We start from the raw sequence: 19072 nt of genomic DNA, 5'->3' as shown, positions 1-19072 counted from the left end.
TGGCATGGGTTTCGTGACACCCTTTTCTGCTCCAAGTCGCTCTCATGTTACTTGTTCTATCTCATTTGTTCGCCTCGACCCACATGTTGCTCTTTCCCCTTACTAGACAGAGCCGAGGAGAGAGTATTTCCTTCATGGAGCAGTTCTCTGAGAACCCCAGAAGTTACAAGAACAGGCCAATTAATAATAAGATTAGCATAACGAATATCTAAGTAACAAATAGTTTGCATTACTATATTGTCTTTCCTCCGGAAGGATACAAGGGGCCTTAAAACTGGCAACTATCTCTTTAGCTACCACTTAACCTCTCTGGGCTGAGTTCAGACATGATGTAATATGAAGGGCTGCAAATCCACTGTCCTCAATGGACCCCACACCTGAATTTGGCCCTGGCTGTAGGATATTTACCTGTATCACTAGGGGGTTGAGAGGGTTGATCAGTTAGTGTTTGCAAAATGCTTTGGGCTAAGTGCCATTTGATTATCTCATTAGCTCACTCACCAATGCAGCCCGAAGCTCCACGCGTCACTGTCTTTCTCTTCCCCCTTTCTATTGCCTGGCTCCTTTTTGCCCCTTTCTCCTTTTCGCTATCCCTCCCGTCAGTGATGCTTTCTCTCACTCTCAGCCCCTTTTCTGTTCTCTTTCTATTTCCCTCCTTCACCCTTCTCCCCTCCCAGTCCTCTCTGTCTTCATTCCCCTCTCCTGGGCTCAGCCCTACTGCCTCCCCTAGTGCTATGGTCACTACTGCCTGCAGGCTCAGCCTTTCCCATGCCACAGGGATGAGCTGTAGGCCAGGTGCCCAGGGATGTTAGTGGCCTGGCTCCCATTAATGTCAAGGGAGCAACAGGAAATTCTCTGCACATTACACTGCAAGGCGCCCCAGTGAACTCAAGGAAGGAAAATCAAAGGTCAGGGCCACGTGCTGGGATAACCATGTGGCTGGTTTGGCAGATGGGCTTGTTGTGGTTTGGCTTCGCTGGGCAGCAGAGGGCGCCACAGGATCATGCATCCTGCCAGGTCTGGCAGAAGGAAGGTGGAGCAGCATGTCTGGACTGAAGTCTCCCAGCATCCTGCAGGGGATGGAGTGGGGTCAGCACCAGCACGTTCCAGCCAGGGAATTCGGTCCATAGATCTGCCATTTTACCTACAGGCCAAGTCCTGCCCCCTCCTGAGGGAAGGCCTCAGATAAACCACTGGGGTTCTCTGCTGGTGAAGGGGGAGGGGGGATTTTGGAGCCATTTCGGGGAGCCCACACCCTGAGCTTGCTGTTGGTTCCAGTTCTGTAGGTGCCCTGTATGCGTCCCTGGAAAGCAGGGGGTGGGCGGGTGGAGGACTGGGGCTGATGCTGTGTAGCTAGTGTGCCCACACACATGCCCAAGCTGTATTACGTCTTTTACTGTGAAAAACTGACCCATACTTTTTTGAAAAAGAAACCCTAGAAATCAGTTAAAAACACTACCCCTCCCCTCCCAAAGTCTGGGCCCTCCCTTGAATGCTGCTCTCGGTTACATCCAGGTAAGTCAGGACTAGGGTGACCAGATGTCCCAATTTTATAGGGGCAGTCCCGATATTTGGGGCTTTTTCTTATATAGGCTCCTATTACCCCCCCCACTCCCTGTCCTGATTTTTCACACTTGCTAGCTGGTCAGCCTAGTTGGGACTGTTTCATGGTTCACAGCAGTTCCTGTGCTTTTAGACAAGCCGGAATGTGTTCTCTTGGGAGGGTGACCAGATAGCTAGTGTGAACAATCAGGGCGGGGGGCAATAGGCACCCGATTATATAAGACAATGCCCTGAATATTGGGACTGTCCCTATAAAACAGGGACATCTGGTCACCCTATATCTGGGGCAGGTGTAAGTGCTGACATGTTCACTCAGGTAACATCCCTGCATGGACCCAAGCTGCCATTGGCAGCAGTGCAGGGGCATTGGCTGTGCTGGCAGGATATGGCCGATGCTGCTACCTGGTGTTTCATTTGGCTGCCTCCTCTTTTAGAAAGATCCCAGGGGCTGAAAGAGCTTGAAGGGAGCTGCTGTGCTGAACTGCCCCTGACCTGTTCTGTGCCTCCAGCATGAATTCCCCGTAGGAGGGCTCCGGGGAGATGCGGCTGGCCCCAGGATAGAGACGGTAAAGTTAAAAGGTGCTTGGAGCTGGGGACAGGGCTGAACCGCGCCTTCTCCTCCTTGCCACGAGGCCTGCACTGGTGGGAGAGGAGGATTCTTAGGACCCAGGGGGAGCTTTGGAAAAGGCATCTCCTGCATTCATTTCAAGGAGTTCCTCCCTTCACTGGTCAGGACTTCTCAGGTATCCTGGTAACCACCGCTCTCAGCTCCCTCCTTGGCTCTCAGGCAGCTGCTTGCCTGGAACTCCTACCAGCACCAATGCCCATCCTTTGAGATACCCCTGCCTGCCTCCCTCCCCCGATGAGCTGGCCAGGGGACTGCTTAGCATCATGAACGACCAGTACCACCGAGCAGCCCGAGATGGCTACCTGGACCTGCTAAAGGAAGCCACCAGGAAGGACCTAAACTCGCCCGACGAGGATGGCATGACCCCGACCCTCTGGGCTGCTTATCACGGCAACTTGGAAGCGCTGAGGCTGATAGTTAGCAGAGGGTAAGTGCTGCTTTCTGCCCTGATCCCTTCCTAGCCTCGATGGAGCGGCTCAGTGAAAACCCATCTTCCTCCCCTTCACAGATCAGGAGATCAACACGGCCTCCATCCTTTGCCCTGCACAGAGGCTGCCACTTCTTTCCTCCTGCTCCCCGGAGCTATTTTCTTTCCTGCTAGAATGTGCAGTGAGTCTGTCTGAGCCAATCCATGTTGCACCTAATCCGCCCATCACCATAGTATCCAGGCAGCTGGGCAATGAGAGATTGATAACGCTGGCTAACTTCAAAAGTAGCGTGAGCAGGGGTTGAGCAAGCGTCACACATTCAGCTGTGTTGGTACCTGTCATTCCAGGCTTGGAACATCCCCGTTAGCTCAGTGCTCAGCCCCCATACAGCTCTGCTAACATGTTTCCAAACCTACAACCCCACTGCTGTTCTGCTACTCTCCCATCTCTCCCAATGCACCTTGAACCTGCTTTGCAAACACCCTTGCTAGTCTAGTACTATGTCCGACCTGGGCAGCGTTGCCAACCCATCTCTGTAAAGTGCACTGAGCTCCTCGGATGAAAGGTGCCGTGTATTAGTGCAAAGTAATTATAGCTGCATTTCTCCTGTGATATGATCCGGGCTGGGTCTCAGCTCTCCAGAGGTCAAAGGCTGAGCCATGTTTTACCGCTGCCTTCATAATACTGGTTTGATGTTGAACGTGTGATGGTGCAGCCTGAGGGTGTTGTTATAATGGTTTACCTGTTCCTGGGGGCTTTTCCTGGGGTTTTTAGGGTCAGTGAGGGGTGGGGTTTCCATCTCTGAGGAGCATGCGTTCTTAGCCATTGTAACCTTTTGGTGGATTCCAGCCACTCTGTGATCCGGGCAACGGTTAGTAGTGATCCCGGCCTGGATTTTCAAAAGCGACTAGTGATTTTGGGTACCTTGGGTGTTCAACAAGAGACACCTTAAAGAGCCTGATTTTCAGAGGGCACAGCACCTTTAAAATGCCTCTTGGGCATCCAAAAATGGAGACACTTAAAATCACTGATGACTTACCCTGTTCAGCATTGTGCTCCATTAAAGTCAATTGGATAAATGTCATTGTCTTCAATAGAGAGACAGGGTGGGTGAGGTAATAGCTTTTATTGGACCGACTTCTGTTGGTGAGAGAGACACGCTTCTGAGCTCTTCTTCAGGTCTGGGGAAGGCAGAGCTCTCTGTGGCTCCAAAGCTTGTCTCTCTCGCCCACAGAAGTTAATCCAATAGAAGATATGACCTCGCCCACCTCAACTCACTAATATCCTGGGACCGACACGGCTACAACTCCACTGCATATTGTCTTCAACAGGCATCTGATTGGGACCCTGGTGAACTGGCTTGCAGAAGCTGAAGGGCTGGCTGGTAAAGATGGTACCAGACTCGGGAGAGAAGATTTAGGCTCCAATACGGTTGTGTGACCAATGCGTGTGCCATAGTCTTACCCAGGCTTAAAAATCTCATCAAAGCTTCTGTGTGTGTCACGAGGCATCCGGCTAGGGGCCGGGGCAGAAATTTCAGGAATGGGCCACTGGGGGGGCTCTGAACTTTGGCTTTAGCTTGTTTAACACTAAGTGGTTAAAGAGGGCCTTTACCGAAGGGCTGAGATTAAAATGAACGCAGTGCGGAGAGAAGGGCAAAGCCCGTATTTCATTTTATTTCATTTCCAAGCCGCATCTATTATTGCTTCATTATTGGGCTTGTTCCCTGCAGCATCCCCTGCTGTTCAGTTCTGGTGCCCCCCAACCCCTGGTCTGACAGTGCAGCTCCAAGCTCACCCGAAAGCTCATTTTCAGCTCCCTATGCCATGTCAGCTTCAGATCCCCACAAAGTTCTGCCAAGGCACCCCAGCCTGACCTGCAACCTGCCCTGCCCAGGAGACTGAAGGCAGGTTTCCGGTGGAGAAGGGCCCTTTTCTAAATTCTAATTGGAATCGAAGGTCCCAGCTGAAACCTTCTTGTGTAGCTTGGCTGGTGTTTAATTAACAGCATAAAATACATTGGCTGTTGACAGGGGAAATAGCACGGAGAAGGGCCAATGCCCTTTTGGTGATTAATGGTACATGCAGCACCTTTGTCAGTGGTGCTTAGAATGCGTTTTCATCACTGCCCGGTCACACTTTGTCAGGGAGGGATGAAATATACCCAGATGCTTAACTAAACCAGTGCAGAGTTCACAGAAGCTACAGAAGTGGCCTCGTTACACCCTGGAGGCAAGCTGAGGGGCGAGATTAACAAAGCCCTTTCTTCTCTCCCTGCTCCCGAATGCGGCTCTGTCTCCTGAGGTCTGGGGCCTGCTGCTGCTCCTATGTAGCAGGGAGGGTTGCTGCTGAGATGCTGGGATGGGCGAAAGTGGAGGACATGCAGAACAACCAATCAGAGCTAGGGAGAGACAGAGGCATGGGTAGTACGTGAGCCCCCTCTTCGGGGAGGCTAGCCATGCGGCCCTGCCCCTACTGCCCCCTCGTCCACCAGAGCCCCGAGCCTCCACTCCCTTCCCCCGTGGCCAGAGGAGCCCCAGCCCCGGGCCATCAGCCAACCCCAGTGCCCGGCCACCGGCCACCCTCGGTGCCGGCCTCAGTGCTGGGTTGCCTGCTGGCCTCTGGCTGGAGCTGAGCTCCCGCCTCCCACCAGCTTGGCGGAGTGTGGGCGGGGCCAGGGCTTGGCTTAGGGGAGGCTTAGCCTCCCCTGACCTATTATATCTGCCGCCCCTGGACAGAGGGTACATCTACACTGCAATAAAAGACCCACCGCATGGCCGTGACTGGCCAGGGTCAGCTGACTTGGACATGTGGGGCTATAAAACTGCAGTGTAGACGTTCGGGCTCAGGCTGGAGCCCAGGCTCTGAGATTCTGCAAGGGCCGAGGGCCAGCTGCAGGTTTTTAATGACAGTGTAGCCATACCCAGAGAGACAGTAGTTGCCAGAGAGAGGGATTCACTCATCAGCAACTGGGCTGTTGGAAAGAGGAGAGTTCCAAACATGGAGGCCAAATGCAGCTGTCAGTTATGTCAGTGGAAGGCCACTGTCTCTAATGGGATTCCTCCTGTGGAGCTGGCAGCAGGATCTGAGCCATGCCCTTTTTTATAAGAGGATTGGGGAATATTCTATTGAGTCTTCTTTCCTTCTGTACCCTCCCTCACCCTCAGGTGCAGAGGGTGTCCATCATTTATTTCGGTCTCGTGCTGGTCTGTTCAGACGTTTGGGTGTCAGGTTGATGGATTTGGCTTCTTTCTCTATTGTCTCTAGATTGCTCCTTTTTTTCTCTTCCCAGGTAGTGTCCATATTATCACCCGATGTGGAAAACGTATTGGTGGCATCTTTAAAGCATGTCCTAAATATGTCCATCGTTGTCGTCTTCCCAAGTTTGATGCCTTAGATTGGTGTGCTCTACTTAGCGTTTCTGATGTTGCAAGAAACTCTTTGCAATGAACTCAGAAGATCTTTCGCAGGCATTTACTTTGGAATGAGTTGATCCTCTTGTCAATTTTGGTTATAGATTTCCATGACTCTGCTCCATGAAAGGGGATGACATGATGCCAGTGTTTAAAAATGTGTATTTTTGTGTCAGCGCCAATCCTGCTACTTTTGCCATTTTTTTTCAAGCTCGTGAAAGTTGTTTGCTGCTTTCGATAATTGTTGCTTGACATCTAGCATGGTGCCATCATCACTGCACATCTCACGCGCTGGATAGGTAAAATGACTTACTTCTGTTAGTGCTTCTCTGTCTATTGTGATGGTTGCTTCTGGGATATTGCTAGCCATGTATTTTGTTTTCCCCTGGTCGATGACCAAACCAGCTTGTTCTGCTGTATCTGCCAAAAACTGGATCTTTTCTTTCATTAAGCAATGTTTTGAACGAAGCAAGACAATGTCATCCGCAAAAACAAGATCATCCCATTGTGCTTTATCATTGGTCCATAAAATTCCTCAGTTGCCCTCCATGGTTACTTTCCTCCTGACATAGTCAGTGAGCAGTGCAAAGTGGGGACATAATCCACCCTTGCCTTACTCCAATTGTCACTGCAAACCATTGGCTGATGCTGTCACCATCTTTAACTGCACATGTGAAATTCTGATATAGATCCTGAATGATTCTAACCATTTTTGCTGGTATTCTATGGTATACCATAATTTTCCAAAGGCTTTTCTGTATATGCTGTCAAAAGCCTTTTGGAAAAATCTATAAAATATATCACAGGAGGTTCTTGCCACGCTGCACTTAGTTCTATAGTCTGTTTGAGAATAACAATATGGTCTGTACATGAATTTAGTGGTCTAAAACCTGCTTGTTCCTCTCTACATTGGAGATCTAATTGTTTCTTGATATGTTCCAGGATGATGTTGCACATTATTTCCCTAGGCACTGAGACAATGTGATTCCTCTCTACTTATTGCAGTGGGTCACCTTTCTCTGGCAATTTTAATATAAGGCCTCTCTTCTACTGGGTGGGGTTCTTTCCTTCACTCCATATTCTCAAGGGAAGTCTGAGCGCTGTTTCCTCACTTGCTTTTAGCATCTCTCCAATAATGTTACCCTCTCCAGCTGCTTTCCTATTTTTAAATTTCCTGATGGCTTTTCTAACTTCTTCTATTGTAAATATCTCCTCAATCAACATCAATCTCCGGTGGTAGGTCTTTTTAGTAGTTCAGTTGGGCTTGGGCTATTTAAAACAGCCCTCTTGAGTAACTCCCATTAATTCTCTCCCTTGCCCCCGGTCGCAGCAAAGAGAATGGACCCTGAGATTCAGACTAAGGGCTCACAGAATGCTGTCAGTCCAAGTGGATTTCACCCATGAATTGACTCTTTAGTTCAGGACACAGTCCCATCTCTGATGTTGTTGGCAACCTATCCCGTATAGCCTAGGTCTCTTAGAGGGGCTGCAGTGTGTGTGGTGCAGGGGCTCCCTATGTGGTCACTTGCCATCCCATCTCCAGCCTTTTGGCATGTCCCTGAACCAGGCTAACACCTTGAATACAATTATGAGCCTGTCTTCAAACGGGAGCTGTATTGTAATCAGGTTCCCTGACTCAGTTTTAATGGTAGTGTAGCTGCGGGTTGCAAACGAGGGTGTGTGTCTATTCAGTCCTATCATAACAAGTTTCAGCCTCGTCCACTCCTACTCTGCTGAACCACAATGCCAATCATTGCTAGACTGGGTTGTTTTCATAGCACAGACAGGGTCTGCAGCACAGCTTGGCTGGCACAGTTCTCAGGACAAAATATTCCTCTGTCCGCACTGGTCAGGGAAGCCATCCTGGAACCCAGCAAGCTGCAAGCAGGAGCGCCGCCAGCTTTTCTGCTGCCCTAGGCAGCGGAAGGTCCCGCCCCAAAATGCCGACCCTCCCCCCCCCACAGAGGCGGCGGAAGGTCCCGCCGCTGAAATACTGCCGCGGTCGCCACCCCTCAAATCGTGGCACCCTAGGCGTGTGTGAATTTTTTTATTTCAGTTTTCCACCCCACTCTAGGGTGCAATTTCCAAACCCGCTTAAGTCACTAGGCTCCTAAGTCACTTAGGTGCTTTTAAAATGTGTACCTTAGTCACAATTATTAGAAAGAGTGTTAAAAACTGAGCAATGTCCAAATGTCAAGGTCTTTACTTTGAAACCAGTCTCTTTCTGGTGCTAGCAGACTGTCCTGTCTCTGCTTGAACAAGTAGAAACCTGAACTTCCAGCCAGTAGGGCGCTCGCCTGCAGTACTTTGTGGGGTGATTTAGGGGACTAGCCAGAGACTGTGGTCTCAGGGGGCAGCCGGGATCACAAAGGACCCACTAGCTACTCTTTGTCAGTGCCGGATAAGCAACCTGGAGCTATGGTACTGGCAGACAGACAAGCCCAGTAAATTGCCCTCTCTCTGTCTGTGCCCAGTAAAGTGGATGCTGGGGACAGGCTATTATGCAATGTTCTAGTCGGTGAGCATAGATAAGGAGGGAGGCCGACAGTTCCCCTGAGGGAACTGAAAGTGTGTGTGGGAGAGAGAAAAGAGAGAAAGGCGGTTGAGGGAGATGGGTTATTGGGAATGCAGTGCTGTGGCTTCTTTTAAAACAAGTTCCTGACCTGGCTGATAGATCTCATAGTGCTAGCTAAGCTGTGCCAATGCCCCGGAATGAATCCTCCAGCCCCTGTCTATACTACAATAGCTCCTGTGCCACGACACCCAGTTATGTTTGTGTGTGTCCTGATAGTGTCGTAACATGGTTTGCTTTTTGCCTGGGTGGGTGGGAACAGGCCATGTTATAAGGACCTTCTGGGAACTGTCCTAGAGGCTGGATCGTCTCAGGTTTGTGGCCTGGTTTTCTTACAGGCCTGTCTCTGCAGGCGAGACCTAACTGTCTGCTGCCACAACCCAGTAGCTTTGATGGTGTAGACAGCCCTGGCCATGTTCATGTCCTTATCTTATCCACCTCCAGTAGACAGCCCTGGCCATGTTCATGTCCTTATCTTATCCACCTCCAGTTGTTGGATCTCTGCAGCTCATAGGGGCCCAGTGTTCCCCACAGGAACTGTGATATCCTACAGAAGCTCCGCAGAGTGTTCAGGCATTGCATAGCGACTCAGGAGATCTGGGTTACATTCCTGGGTCTGCCACAGACCTGGCTGTGAGACCTCAGCTGATTAATTTAACCTCTGTGCCTCAGTTTCCTCTTCTGAAACATTGGAATAATAATCCTTACCCACCTCGCAGGGCTGTTATGCTACAATCATTAATGTCTGTGAGGGGTTTGGACACCACAGGGATGGGAACTGGGGGAGGAACACACCGACGTATGGAATAGGTGATAGGCCCAGGGGACGTGAGTCTGGAGCCAAGAATAGCCTATTGCTGAACATGTCCTGCTAGTAATCACTCATGCTGGCTGCCCTGGGTAAAGTTCACGGTCTCAGCCCATTGAGAGGGGCTAACAAAGCAGGTTGATGGCGAGGGGGGTGCTAGGTGGAGGAGGAGTTTTCATAACAAACACTGCTGCATCTCTGCTCCTCAGTGCAGCGGCGGGATGAGGCGAGGGGGGCAGAGAAGGGTTCGGTGGTGGCTTGTCCGACTCGTTAATTACACAAAAAGCCTCTTTCATGTCCCTGGCTGGGCTCTGGCGATGGAAAGGAACCCAATTAACCGGGTGGTTGGGAAAGGGGAGGCAAAGTGGCATTTAGTGTCACAGCTTTGAGGAGACAATAACCCTTCAGTTATTGGGTCTGACATCTTCCTGAAAGGGATGACTGGGATGGGAGTCAGGCCAGCTTCTGATCTGCCAGGAGGAGACCTGCTCGACAATGAGAGGCGTGGGGATTCTCTGGCCACAGGGTGGGCCAGGGAGGATTTGTCCATCTGTCCTATGGGGCAGAGGAGAATGGTCTGGACAGCAGGACATTCTGTTCCGTTTTCTGTCCTTCCCAATTGTCCCTCATCCTGTTGTAAGCTGAGGGGAATATAGCTTATGCCTCAGGGACGCCAGTCAGCTGTGGTCTAGTGGACTGAGCACAGGGCACCTGGAGACCTGGAATCTATTCCCAGCTCTGTTGCTGTGTTTGGCCATCACATCAGCGGTCCGTGCCTCAGTTTCCCTAGCTGTAACATGGGGATAATTCACTTGTGTAAAGCGTTGTGAGATGTCTGGGCAAAGGGACACATTCAGCTCTGGTGCAGACAGTTCAAGCGAGTCGCACCCTCTTAGCTCAAAGCTGAATTTGACCCCAGAGGACAGGTGCCACTGACTTCGGTGGGACTGCTTGTGTGAGTAAGAGCCACCCAGCCTGTGGGAAGTTGCAGAATCAGGTACAAAATATTGTTATAAACGGGAAACCGCATTGACGGCCATTGGCCCTTTGCTGAGGGGGCCCTTTGCTGACTGGGATTCACCTCAGATGTACAGATGGGGAACGTATGAATTTGGTTCTCATGAAAGGTGCTGGATGGACAATCCAGGAGACAGGTGCCCACAGTTTATCCACAGAGCAGGAACAGCAGCAGTGGTGCCAAATGTCCCACACTGCCCGGCCCACGTGCCTCGGCCTGTTGGGGAAGCAGCCTCTGCAGAGATGGGAGGGTAATTCGCACTCTATGGCCCATTCAATCCCTAGCCTTGGTTAGGTCTCCCAAGAAGGGAGCCCATTAACTGCTGTTGCAGTTGCCCACTTGTCAACTCATTTCACCTGAGCCCTAGCCAGCCATCGGGGTTAATAATAACTAGAGCTGGGGTCAGATTTTCAAAATTGCTACGTCCCATTTTCAGAAGCCACTGAGGGTACGTCTACACTGCAATTAAAGGCCTGTGGCTGGCCTGGCTCAGGTGACTGGGACATGGGTTGTGGGGCTATAAAACTGGAGTGTAGATGTTCAGACTCGGGCTGGAGCCCAGGTTCTGAGACCCCGCGGGGGGGGGAGAGGGTCTCAGAGCCCGGGCTTCAGTCTGAGCCAGAACGTCTACACTGCAGTGTTTAGCCCCACAGCCAAAGGCCCGTCAGCCCAAGTCAATTGACCCTGGCTCTGAGACTTGGTGCTGCTGGGTTTTTTTTTACTGCAGCGGAGATGTACCCTTAGGCACTCAGGAGAGTAAGTGCCATCGACTTTCAATGAAATGTGGGTTCCAAAGGGCCTAAGTCACTTCGGAAAAGAGGACTGAGGTCCCTAAGTCACTTTGGTGCTTTTGAAAATTCTACCCAGATCAAACATTTTGGCTACAAAAGGGCTTTTCAGTGGAATTTTCAAAAAATGATGAGTTTAAAAAAAACAAGAAAGAAACCATGAAGATTTACAATGAAATTAAAAAAAAAAAAAAAAGTTTTCATCAACATTTTTGATGAGAAAAAAAATTCCCATGCAGCTCTTGGAATAACCTTCTGTTACCACCCCCCCCCCCCCCCCCCAGGGCCAGAGTTGAACTGGTAACATAGAGGTGAAAGAGTCTGTATCATCCCCTGAGATATTTGCTCCCTATCAAGTTTTAATTCATGGAATTTATGTCCAGCACAGTTTACAGTTGGCACCAGCAGTTGGCATCAGTGGCAGAGTCAGGATTTGATCTCAGGAATTCCCAGTTCCCCAGTCAACTAGACCCCACTGTTGCTATATAGTAATAGACAGGGGCACGGACTGTCTTTTTGTTCTGTGTCTGTACAGCACCTATTGCATTGGGCTTCTGGTCCATCACTAGGGCTCTTAGCCGTTACCACAATACAAATCATACATAATAATAAATAATAACATCCCAGCCACCTGTTAAAATACAGCACTAACCAGTACAAGAAAGATCCGTTCCCTCTGCAAAGCCTTGACATGGGTTCAAGCTACAGAATCCAGTTCTGGATTTCAAATGCGCCAGAACTCCCAAGTGATCAACATCCACAGCTTGATCCAGACCCAAACCTATGTTTATCATGGACAGAACCAAAACCCTGGATCCAGTTTGGAGGTGTTCACATGCTCTCCCTGGATTCCAATTTTATCTAGTCTTTTCTGAGGGAGCGAAATCCCCTGAGGGTGATTCGATTCTGCTTCATAGCAACCCAGATATTAACAACTTCCAGTTAATAGCCACAATTTGTTGGGAACCCTTCCCATCCCATTGACTTGAAGGTTATTGGGATTGGATATTGGCAATGGCATGTCGCTTATTAAGAACATTTTTCGGAAGAAAGTCCCGAGCTGCAGGCAGGTCTGTGAGGCTGCAGCCGGGGAAGGAACTGCTGGGACATGCTTTCCCTGTCTGCAGCCCCACAAACCTGCCTGTGACTGGGCTCAGCCCGTCCCAGTGCTTCCTTCTCTGGCTGCAGCCTCACGAACTTGCCATCTGCTTATTGGCAATGGCTGGATAATGGCAACCAAAGGGTTGCTAATAAGGGGAATCTACCATATCTTGGCGACAGTTTTGCTTTTTCAGGCAAAGAATAAGAATGATTACGCTGACAGGACAGGTAGAAAGATACTCCCTCTGCCCCAAAGAGTTTACAGTCCCAGGCCCCCCCTAATCCTGCAAACACGTCGACATTCAATTGCCTTTCCATGTGCAAGCAGTCCCATTGATTTCAAAGGGAGTACACACGTGCTTTAAGCTCAGGACATGAGTAAATGTTTGCCTAATTTTAGCTGCGATGGCACAAGTGGAGCGACACAAACCCAAGGAATGGGATGGAATGAGGAAGGGTGAGCGGTACGGTGATAAGATAGCACGGTGACTCAATGTCGGCTTATGTACACCTAGGGGGCCAGTTAAAAGTACTTTAAAAAGGTAATATTAATAATTGCTGGGATTGTTGACTCAGCACTTGAAAATGCTTTGACGCTGAAAAGGGTCACGCCGTATAAATACGATGTATTACCTGTTATTAGACTATGTTCCCACTTCCTGGACTTTGCAATTAACAATGTGCAATGCCCTGGAAGTGTGGTTCTGCTTTGAGAAGTGATTCTAAAAACAGTAAGTGACGGTAAACTCCTGTTGATCGTCTATCCCTGACTCCGGATTGGACATGCCCACTTTACAAGGAGTTGTTTATCATGGACATTTCTAATGCCTCAAGGAGCCAGGTATGGGGCCATAGTAAGCAGAGATCTCGTCTTGTTATAATTAGGGTGACCAGACAGCAACTGTGAAAAAACGGGACAGGGGGTGGGGTGGGGGGTAATAGGCGCCTATATAAGAAAAAGTCCTTAAAAATGGGACATCTGGTCACCCTAGTTATAATGTTTTGGTTCTTGGATGTGGGACATAGTCTGACACAGCTGGACCTCGTGTTATTTCTCCCCTGCTAATGGCTCCCTGCGGCAACAGAAAGCATAATAATTATAATAATCCCTAGCTCTATATGTATTACTTTTCGTCAGTAGATCAAAGCGCACTTTACAAAAGAGGCCAGTCACATGCACAAGAAATACCCCCTCTGCAGTCCAAAGCACGTGTACATGAGAAATGGGCCCGAGTTGTGATACTTGGATCAAAGTCCAGTGGTTAGGTTTGGAACCAGAGTTTTGCTCCGAGTCCACACATAACATGTGAACGTGCTGCTCCATCACGCCCCTCTCTCTCCCCATACCCTCCTATCCATGCACAGAGGACCAGGCCCAACTCTGACACACGTGTGGCCACTCAGAGCAAACATAAACAAACAACAGTTCACACCCCGATAAGCCCACTGCCGGCATCGGCTGTTACAGTTTCGCTGTCTCTTTAATCCAGCCGGATCAATAATTTACTCCTCTCTTGCAATTCATCAAATATTTATCCTCCCCGTGAATTTCCCAGCCTTGACATGTCATTACTAGGGTGGAGGGAGCCAGGCTGAGCTAACAGAGGAACTAGGAAGTAAGTACACCTGTCACCGGAGCTCAGATCCTCTAGCGTAGGTAGGATACCTGCAGCCAAGATAAACCTCCCCTGCCCTGCTGCTGGGTGAATGGATCCCTAACGTTCATTGAGCCTTTGCCTTTCTTTTCTCTCTACGATCTTCCTGGGCCTGATCCTCGAAGCCTTTCGAGCACAACACTCCTTCTGAAGCCAATGACAGGTCTGGATGCAGGACTGGGCCCTATGTCTTTTTTCCATTAGGGGTTAGATGGGTCCAGGTGCCTCATTGCTTGGGGTTTAGTTTTGCAAAACTGAAAGCAGGAGCAGCTGTGGTCTAGGCTCTGTCGGTCCAAGCTCCCAACATTTGGAGGGGAGGCTGGGAGTTGGAAAGGGAAATCTGCGACACTAGGGCTAAAGGAGACGCTGTTGGGAATGGTGCAGGCCAGGCTGGCGGTGGGAGAACTCTCCTCCCTCAGTCCCAGCCCATATGGTAAAACGGCGCAGCCAGTGGGGAAGCTCACACCTATTGCCCCTTCTTGCGGGTGTCATCTTAGCCTCTTTCAGCATGACCAGCTGGAGCCAAGCCCTTACCCCATGGCTGGTGAGGGAGTGTCTGGTGCCTCCATCCCAGCTCCTCTCAGTGAGAGGCCCTGTGACTGTAGGAAGGAGGTCACCGGTGCAGGATGGAAGAAAGCTCTCAGCCTCTCCAGTGCCAGTCTCTCCCTTCTCTTCCCACCAACCTGTTCTCTTTCTTTATAGGTCTGGAGGACATTATATCCCTCCACAGGAGCTGGCAGAGTATGGTGGCTCAGCTCCCGTTTCAGTCACTCCCAGCAAGGCCAAATTTTGGAAATGGTGATTCGGTGGCCGTGGGGGAGCACCCTGTTCCTCTAATGGCAGTTGTAGTTCATCAGGCAGGATTGTAAGGGAAGGTGTAGGAATGCTGGTGACAGTGGAACTCAGAGCTGTGCAGTCCCATGCTCTCCCAGGGGGAGTCGCTCTAGGGAACGGCGTAGCAGTGTAGTTCGGTAGTTCTGTGATTTTGATTGTGCATGAGTGAGGCAGGCTTGTTGACAGGTGTCAGACACTGATGCTGGGGGCATTTCATTGACTCATTGACACAAGTGCATGGTTGATGCTGGAAGGGGAGTAGCTGTGTCTCATTTCAGCAGATCGCAACTAGAGGGGACTGTTAGGAGCTCAGACATCCACCCAAGTATTCTCAAGTGCACTTTCTCTATGGCCAAATCCTGTTTCACAGACCCTATTGGATCTTTCTCATTAGGGGAGGCTGCAAAACTGGGCAACTCCCTGGTGACCAGCAGTGGCCGGCTGCGATAGGTGCTGACATCACTACAGAGTTTGCTAATCACATTAGTTGAGTCTGTGGCTCTTGAGAAGGATGGAAACCTAATCTCCACTTCCTTTGAAACCGGATTCTCAGGATGTGCTAATACCAACTTGCTCTCAGCTGTGCAATCGAAAACCAAACTTGGTAAGGCAAAAAAAATCCACCCGGTCTTATCAATTGAATGGTGCCCCAGGCACAACTAGGAGACAGGGATGCAGTTCATGTCATGTGCACATGAAGGTGAAAAGGTGAAACAGCTGATGTGGTTTAGGTCCAGTACTTTGGATGGCTGTTTATCCTGGCATCTCCAGCAGGGGGGACCCTAGGGAGGCTCTGTAGAAGTGCACATAGAGTACAGGGCTTATTTTGGGAACACCATCAGATTTTGGAGATGGTAGAGATTTGAACCTGCATCTAAATTTTGCAAATGGCCTCTACCTGTATAACGGGCCAACCAAATATCCCAGAACTAGTCCCACCAACTCTAGGATGTTCAGAATCTGGATCCCAGTTTCACAGCTCAGGTCCCCCTCCAGCATGGAGAGAAGACAGTGAATTGGATACAGGTGCATGAATGTAAGCTTTTGGCTAAATATGGGTAACAGAAAGGTTGTCTGTAAAGCGTATGATTGCCTGACACTCACAACACTTCTTCAGAGGACTCATGGGCTGGGGTGTAGTGGCTGTGCTAAGAGACATGTTGCTTATATTGCAGGGGAGCTGGGGGAAGAAAGAGCTTGTATGGTAGTGGGGGTTGAGGCATCCAATGCATGAGCGTATTGTCTAGTAAATATCTCTTTAAACCCCACTTCATATCTGCATGGTAAGGTCAGCCCAACGGAACCGCGCATTAATTAGTTGTTCCAAACATTGTTTTAGGGGTGATCCAGACAAATGTGACATCTGGGGGAACACACCTCTTCACCTAGCGGCAGCCAATGGCCATCTGAACTGCCTCTCCTTCCTGGTGTCATTTGGGGCCAACATCTGGTGCCTGGACAATGACTACCATACGCCACTGGACATGGCTGCCATGAAGGGACACATGGAGTGCGTGCGGTACCTAGACTCCATTGCCGCCAAGCAGAGCAGTCTTAACCCCAAGCTGGTGAGCAAGCTGAAGGACAAGGCTTTCAGAGATGCAGAGAGGAGGATCAAGGACTGCGTGAAGATGCAGAAAAAGCACCACGAGCGGATGGAGAAGAGGTACAAGAAGGAGATGTCTGACAACTCCGACACCATGAGCTTCTCCAGCTACTCCAGCAGCACTCTGAGCAGGAAGTTCCAGCACATGTCCATGGTGACGTCCCTGCCATATTCCCAAGCCACCCTCCACGGCACAGCCAAGGGCAAGACCAAAATGCAGAAGAAGCTGGAGAAGAAGAAGCAGGTGGATGGAACGTTTAAGATCTACGAGGATGGGAGGAAAAGTGTGAGGTCCTTGTCGGGCTTGCAGCTGGGGAACGATGTCATGTTTGTGAAGCAGGGCACCTATGCCAGCCCGAAGGAGTGGACCCGGTGCAACATCAGGGACATGTTTCTAACGGACGAAGATACCGTCTCCCGTGCCATAAGCGACCCAGGTTTGCACATAGACTCAGCCCACTCGGAGGTCAGCACGGATTCTGGCCATGACTCATTGTTTAACCGGCCTGGGCTCGGCACCATGGTGTTCCGGAGGAACTACGTCAGCAGCGGGCTCTTTGGGATCGGCCAGGAGGATGCCAGCGTGCTGGGCGAGGGCAACCTGGATGGGGTAGGTGTCAAACTGCGGAGCCGCCTGCAGCGCTCGCCAAGTCTCAACGACAGCATCGGCAGTGCCAACAGCCTGCAGGAGAGGAACGCAGAGGAGCTGCCCTGGGAGGAGGTGGAGCTGGGCCTGGATGATGACGATGAACCTGAGACCAGTCCCCTGGAGGCCTTCCTGGCTTCCCTGCACATGTTTGAGTTCATCTCCATCCTGAAGAAAGAGAAGATCGACCTGGAGGCCCTCATACTGTGTTCAGACAATGACCTGAAGAGCATCAACATCCCACTGGGGCCTAGGAAAAAGATATTGGACGCCATCCAGAGGAGGAAGCAGACCTTGGAGAGGCCTGATGTTATTGCAGACACCGAGCTGTAAGTAGATGTCCCTCGCTGTCTAGCCCTAGAGCCATATATCCCTCAGCATGGGGAGACTGGGGGAACTGAAGCGCTTAAATATGTGCTCAACATATTGTCCATCTGAAGAACAGGAGCCCAGCTAAGATCAGTATTTCTTCATTTATACACAAGACAGGAACTTGCCAGCCCACAGAGATCTTGGGTGGTTACAGAGTTGCTTGAGTTAGTTAATTTCTTAGTGTTTCTCATGCTGGGTAGGTGGGAGTTGAAGTTCTTGCTGCTCCGTAACCTGAACAAACTCAGACCCTTCTGAGGTCAGATTCCTAGTGCGTACCCCTGGGTGGAAGCTTCAGAAGCCCCCAACCTTGACCTAGGTCTGCTTCTATTGAAATCAACTGGAGATTTACCATTGATCTCAATGAACGCAGCGTTAAGCCAGTCTGCAAGTCCCACCCCAGATGCCTGGGCTTTTATCCAGAGCTCTTGGGTTTGCAAACTTGGGTTGAGAGTCTTACAAAACCAGCCCTTTTTGGTGGCATTTTGGCATGTCCACCTCTAGCGCTGGCTGGGATTGGGAAGGACAAAGGAAATTGTGCGCGAGTGATGGGGGGAGAGTCTCCAGGTTTGCCTCTATACATTAAGAAAGGTTTGGTTCCAGTTCTGACTGAAGGTTTGGGTCAAGCCTATTTGCACATCCGTACTGGAAGATGCCTAAATGGAAGCTAAGTCACAGGTTGGGACCTAAACCCTGATTTCTAAAAAGATATCAGTTTGACCTTCGTAACTGTGGGTGCAAGTTTGTGCCTGCAGTTAATTCCCAGCAGAGAGGCTCCCACCTAATGACCCAACATGGGGGTGCAATCAATAGGTGTCTAAGTGGTAGCATCTGTGCCCTCAATAATTACAAATTCAGAATTGGGGCCACTTTTTAAACTTTTACATCTGTTACATGTCTGCTAAACTGTGTGTCCATGATCCAGTTAAGACTGCCATCTTTAGCTGTTTGGTTAATGCTGGTTGGAATTTTCAGAGCTGTCTGGGGGATTTAAACACATCTTCCATTAAGATTAATGGAGGGCATGAGTCTAAATCCCCTAGAGTGCTTTGAAAATCTCCATCACCAAGCGGCATATCCGTTGAAAATCCAATACCTCATCCTTCATTGTGGGACCACATGCTGGACTCTAGCTTCTCTGATGCATTCCCTCTTCTTTTCACCATTATTCAGAGTTGGTTTGGGCCATCTGCTCAGTGTTTGGCCCCAGGGTGAGCTTGCTAACAGGTTTTCTCTTTTCCTCCACAGATAGCAGTTTTTATGAACAAGAAACAAAACCAATTCTAAGTTGCCAGAAAACCCAAACCAGTGACTCCTCCACTAGGACAACTGAAAGCCACAGTGTAGTCCAGTCCCTCCTGACTGACGGCCTCCTTCCCCATTCTGCTTCCAGCCTGGGGGACTCTGCCCAACAGGAACCTGCTGCTGAGAGGAATCGTTGAGATATGACCTGCCTGACATTCCATCTTTGCTGAATGGAGCTCCTTTAGCCTGCTTGCTAGAGGGGTGACAAGATCGTCCTATGCTATGAAGCTGATAGGTGAAACTCCATGTGATCACAGTTTGACAAAGCACAGGAAGCCATGGACAAAGAGAACCATGTGATACCTTGGAATGGACCAACAAATAAATAATCAGGACCTC

At 50.0% G+C, this 19072-nt stretch overlaps 1 protein-coding gene across 3 annotated transcripts; it reads left to right on the top strand.

The window, feature by feature from the left end:
* Nucleotides 1-2329: 2329 nt before the first annotated feature.
* Nucleotides 2330-19072, top strand: USH1G (USH1 protein network component sans). Of its 3 annotated transcripts, XM_054048108.1 has the most exons (3): nucleotides 2330-2618; nucleotides 16147-17388; nucleotides 18677-19072. In XM_054048108.1, exons 1-3 carry the CDS (start codon nucleotides 2455-2457, stop codon nucleotides 18678-18680), a joined length of 1410 nt encoding a protein of 469 aa, XP_053904083.1. In that variant the 5' UTR covers nucleotides 2330-2454; the 3' UTR covers nucleotides 18681-19072. The 3 variants fall into 3 exon arrangements, 2 of the variants coding, with proteins under 2 accessions (XP_053904083.1, XP_053904084.1); XM_054048109.1 differs by lacking the exon at nucleotides 18677-19072 and having other exon boundaries at nucleotides 16147-17392; XR_008446991.1 differs by lacking the exon at nucleotides 16147-17388 and having other exon boundaries at nucleotides 2531-2618.

Source organism: Malaclemys terrapin, chromosome 13 (genome assembly GCF_027887155.1).
Source record: "Malaclemys terrapin pileata isolate rMalTer1 chromosome 13, rMalTer1.hap1, whole genome shotgun sequence".
In the NCBI taxonomy this organism is placed as follows: Eukaryota; Metazoa; Chordata; order Testudines; family Emydidae; genus Malaclemys; species Malaclemys terrapin.
This window is presented reverse-complemented; position numbering and strand designations above follow the sequence as displayed.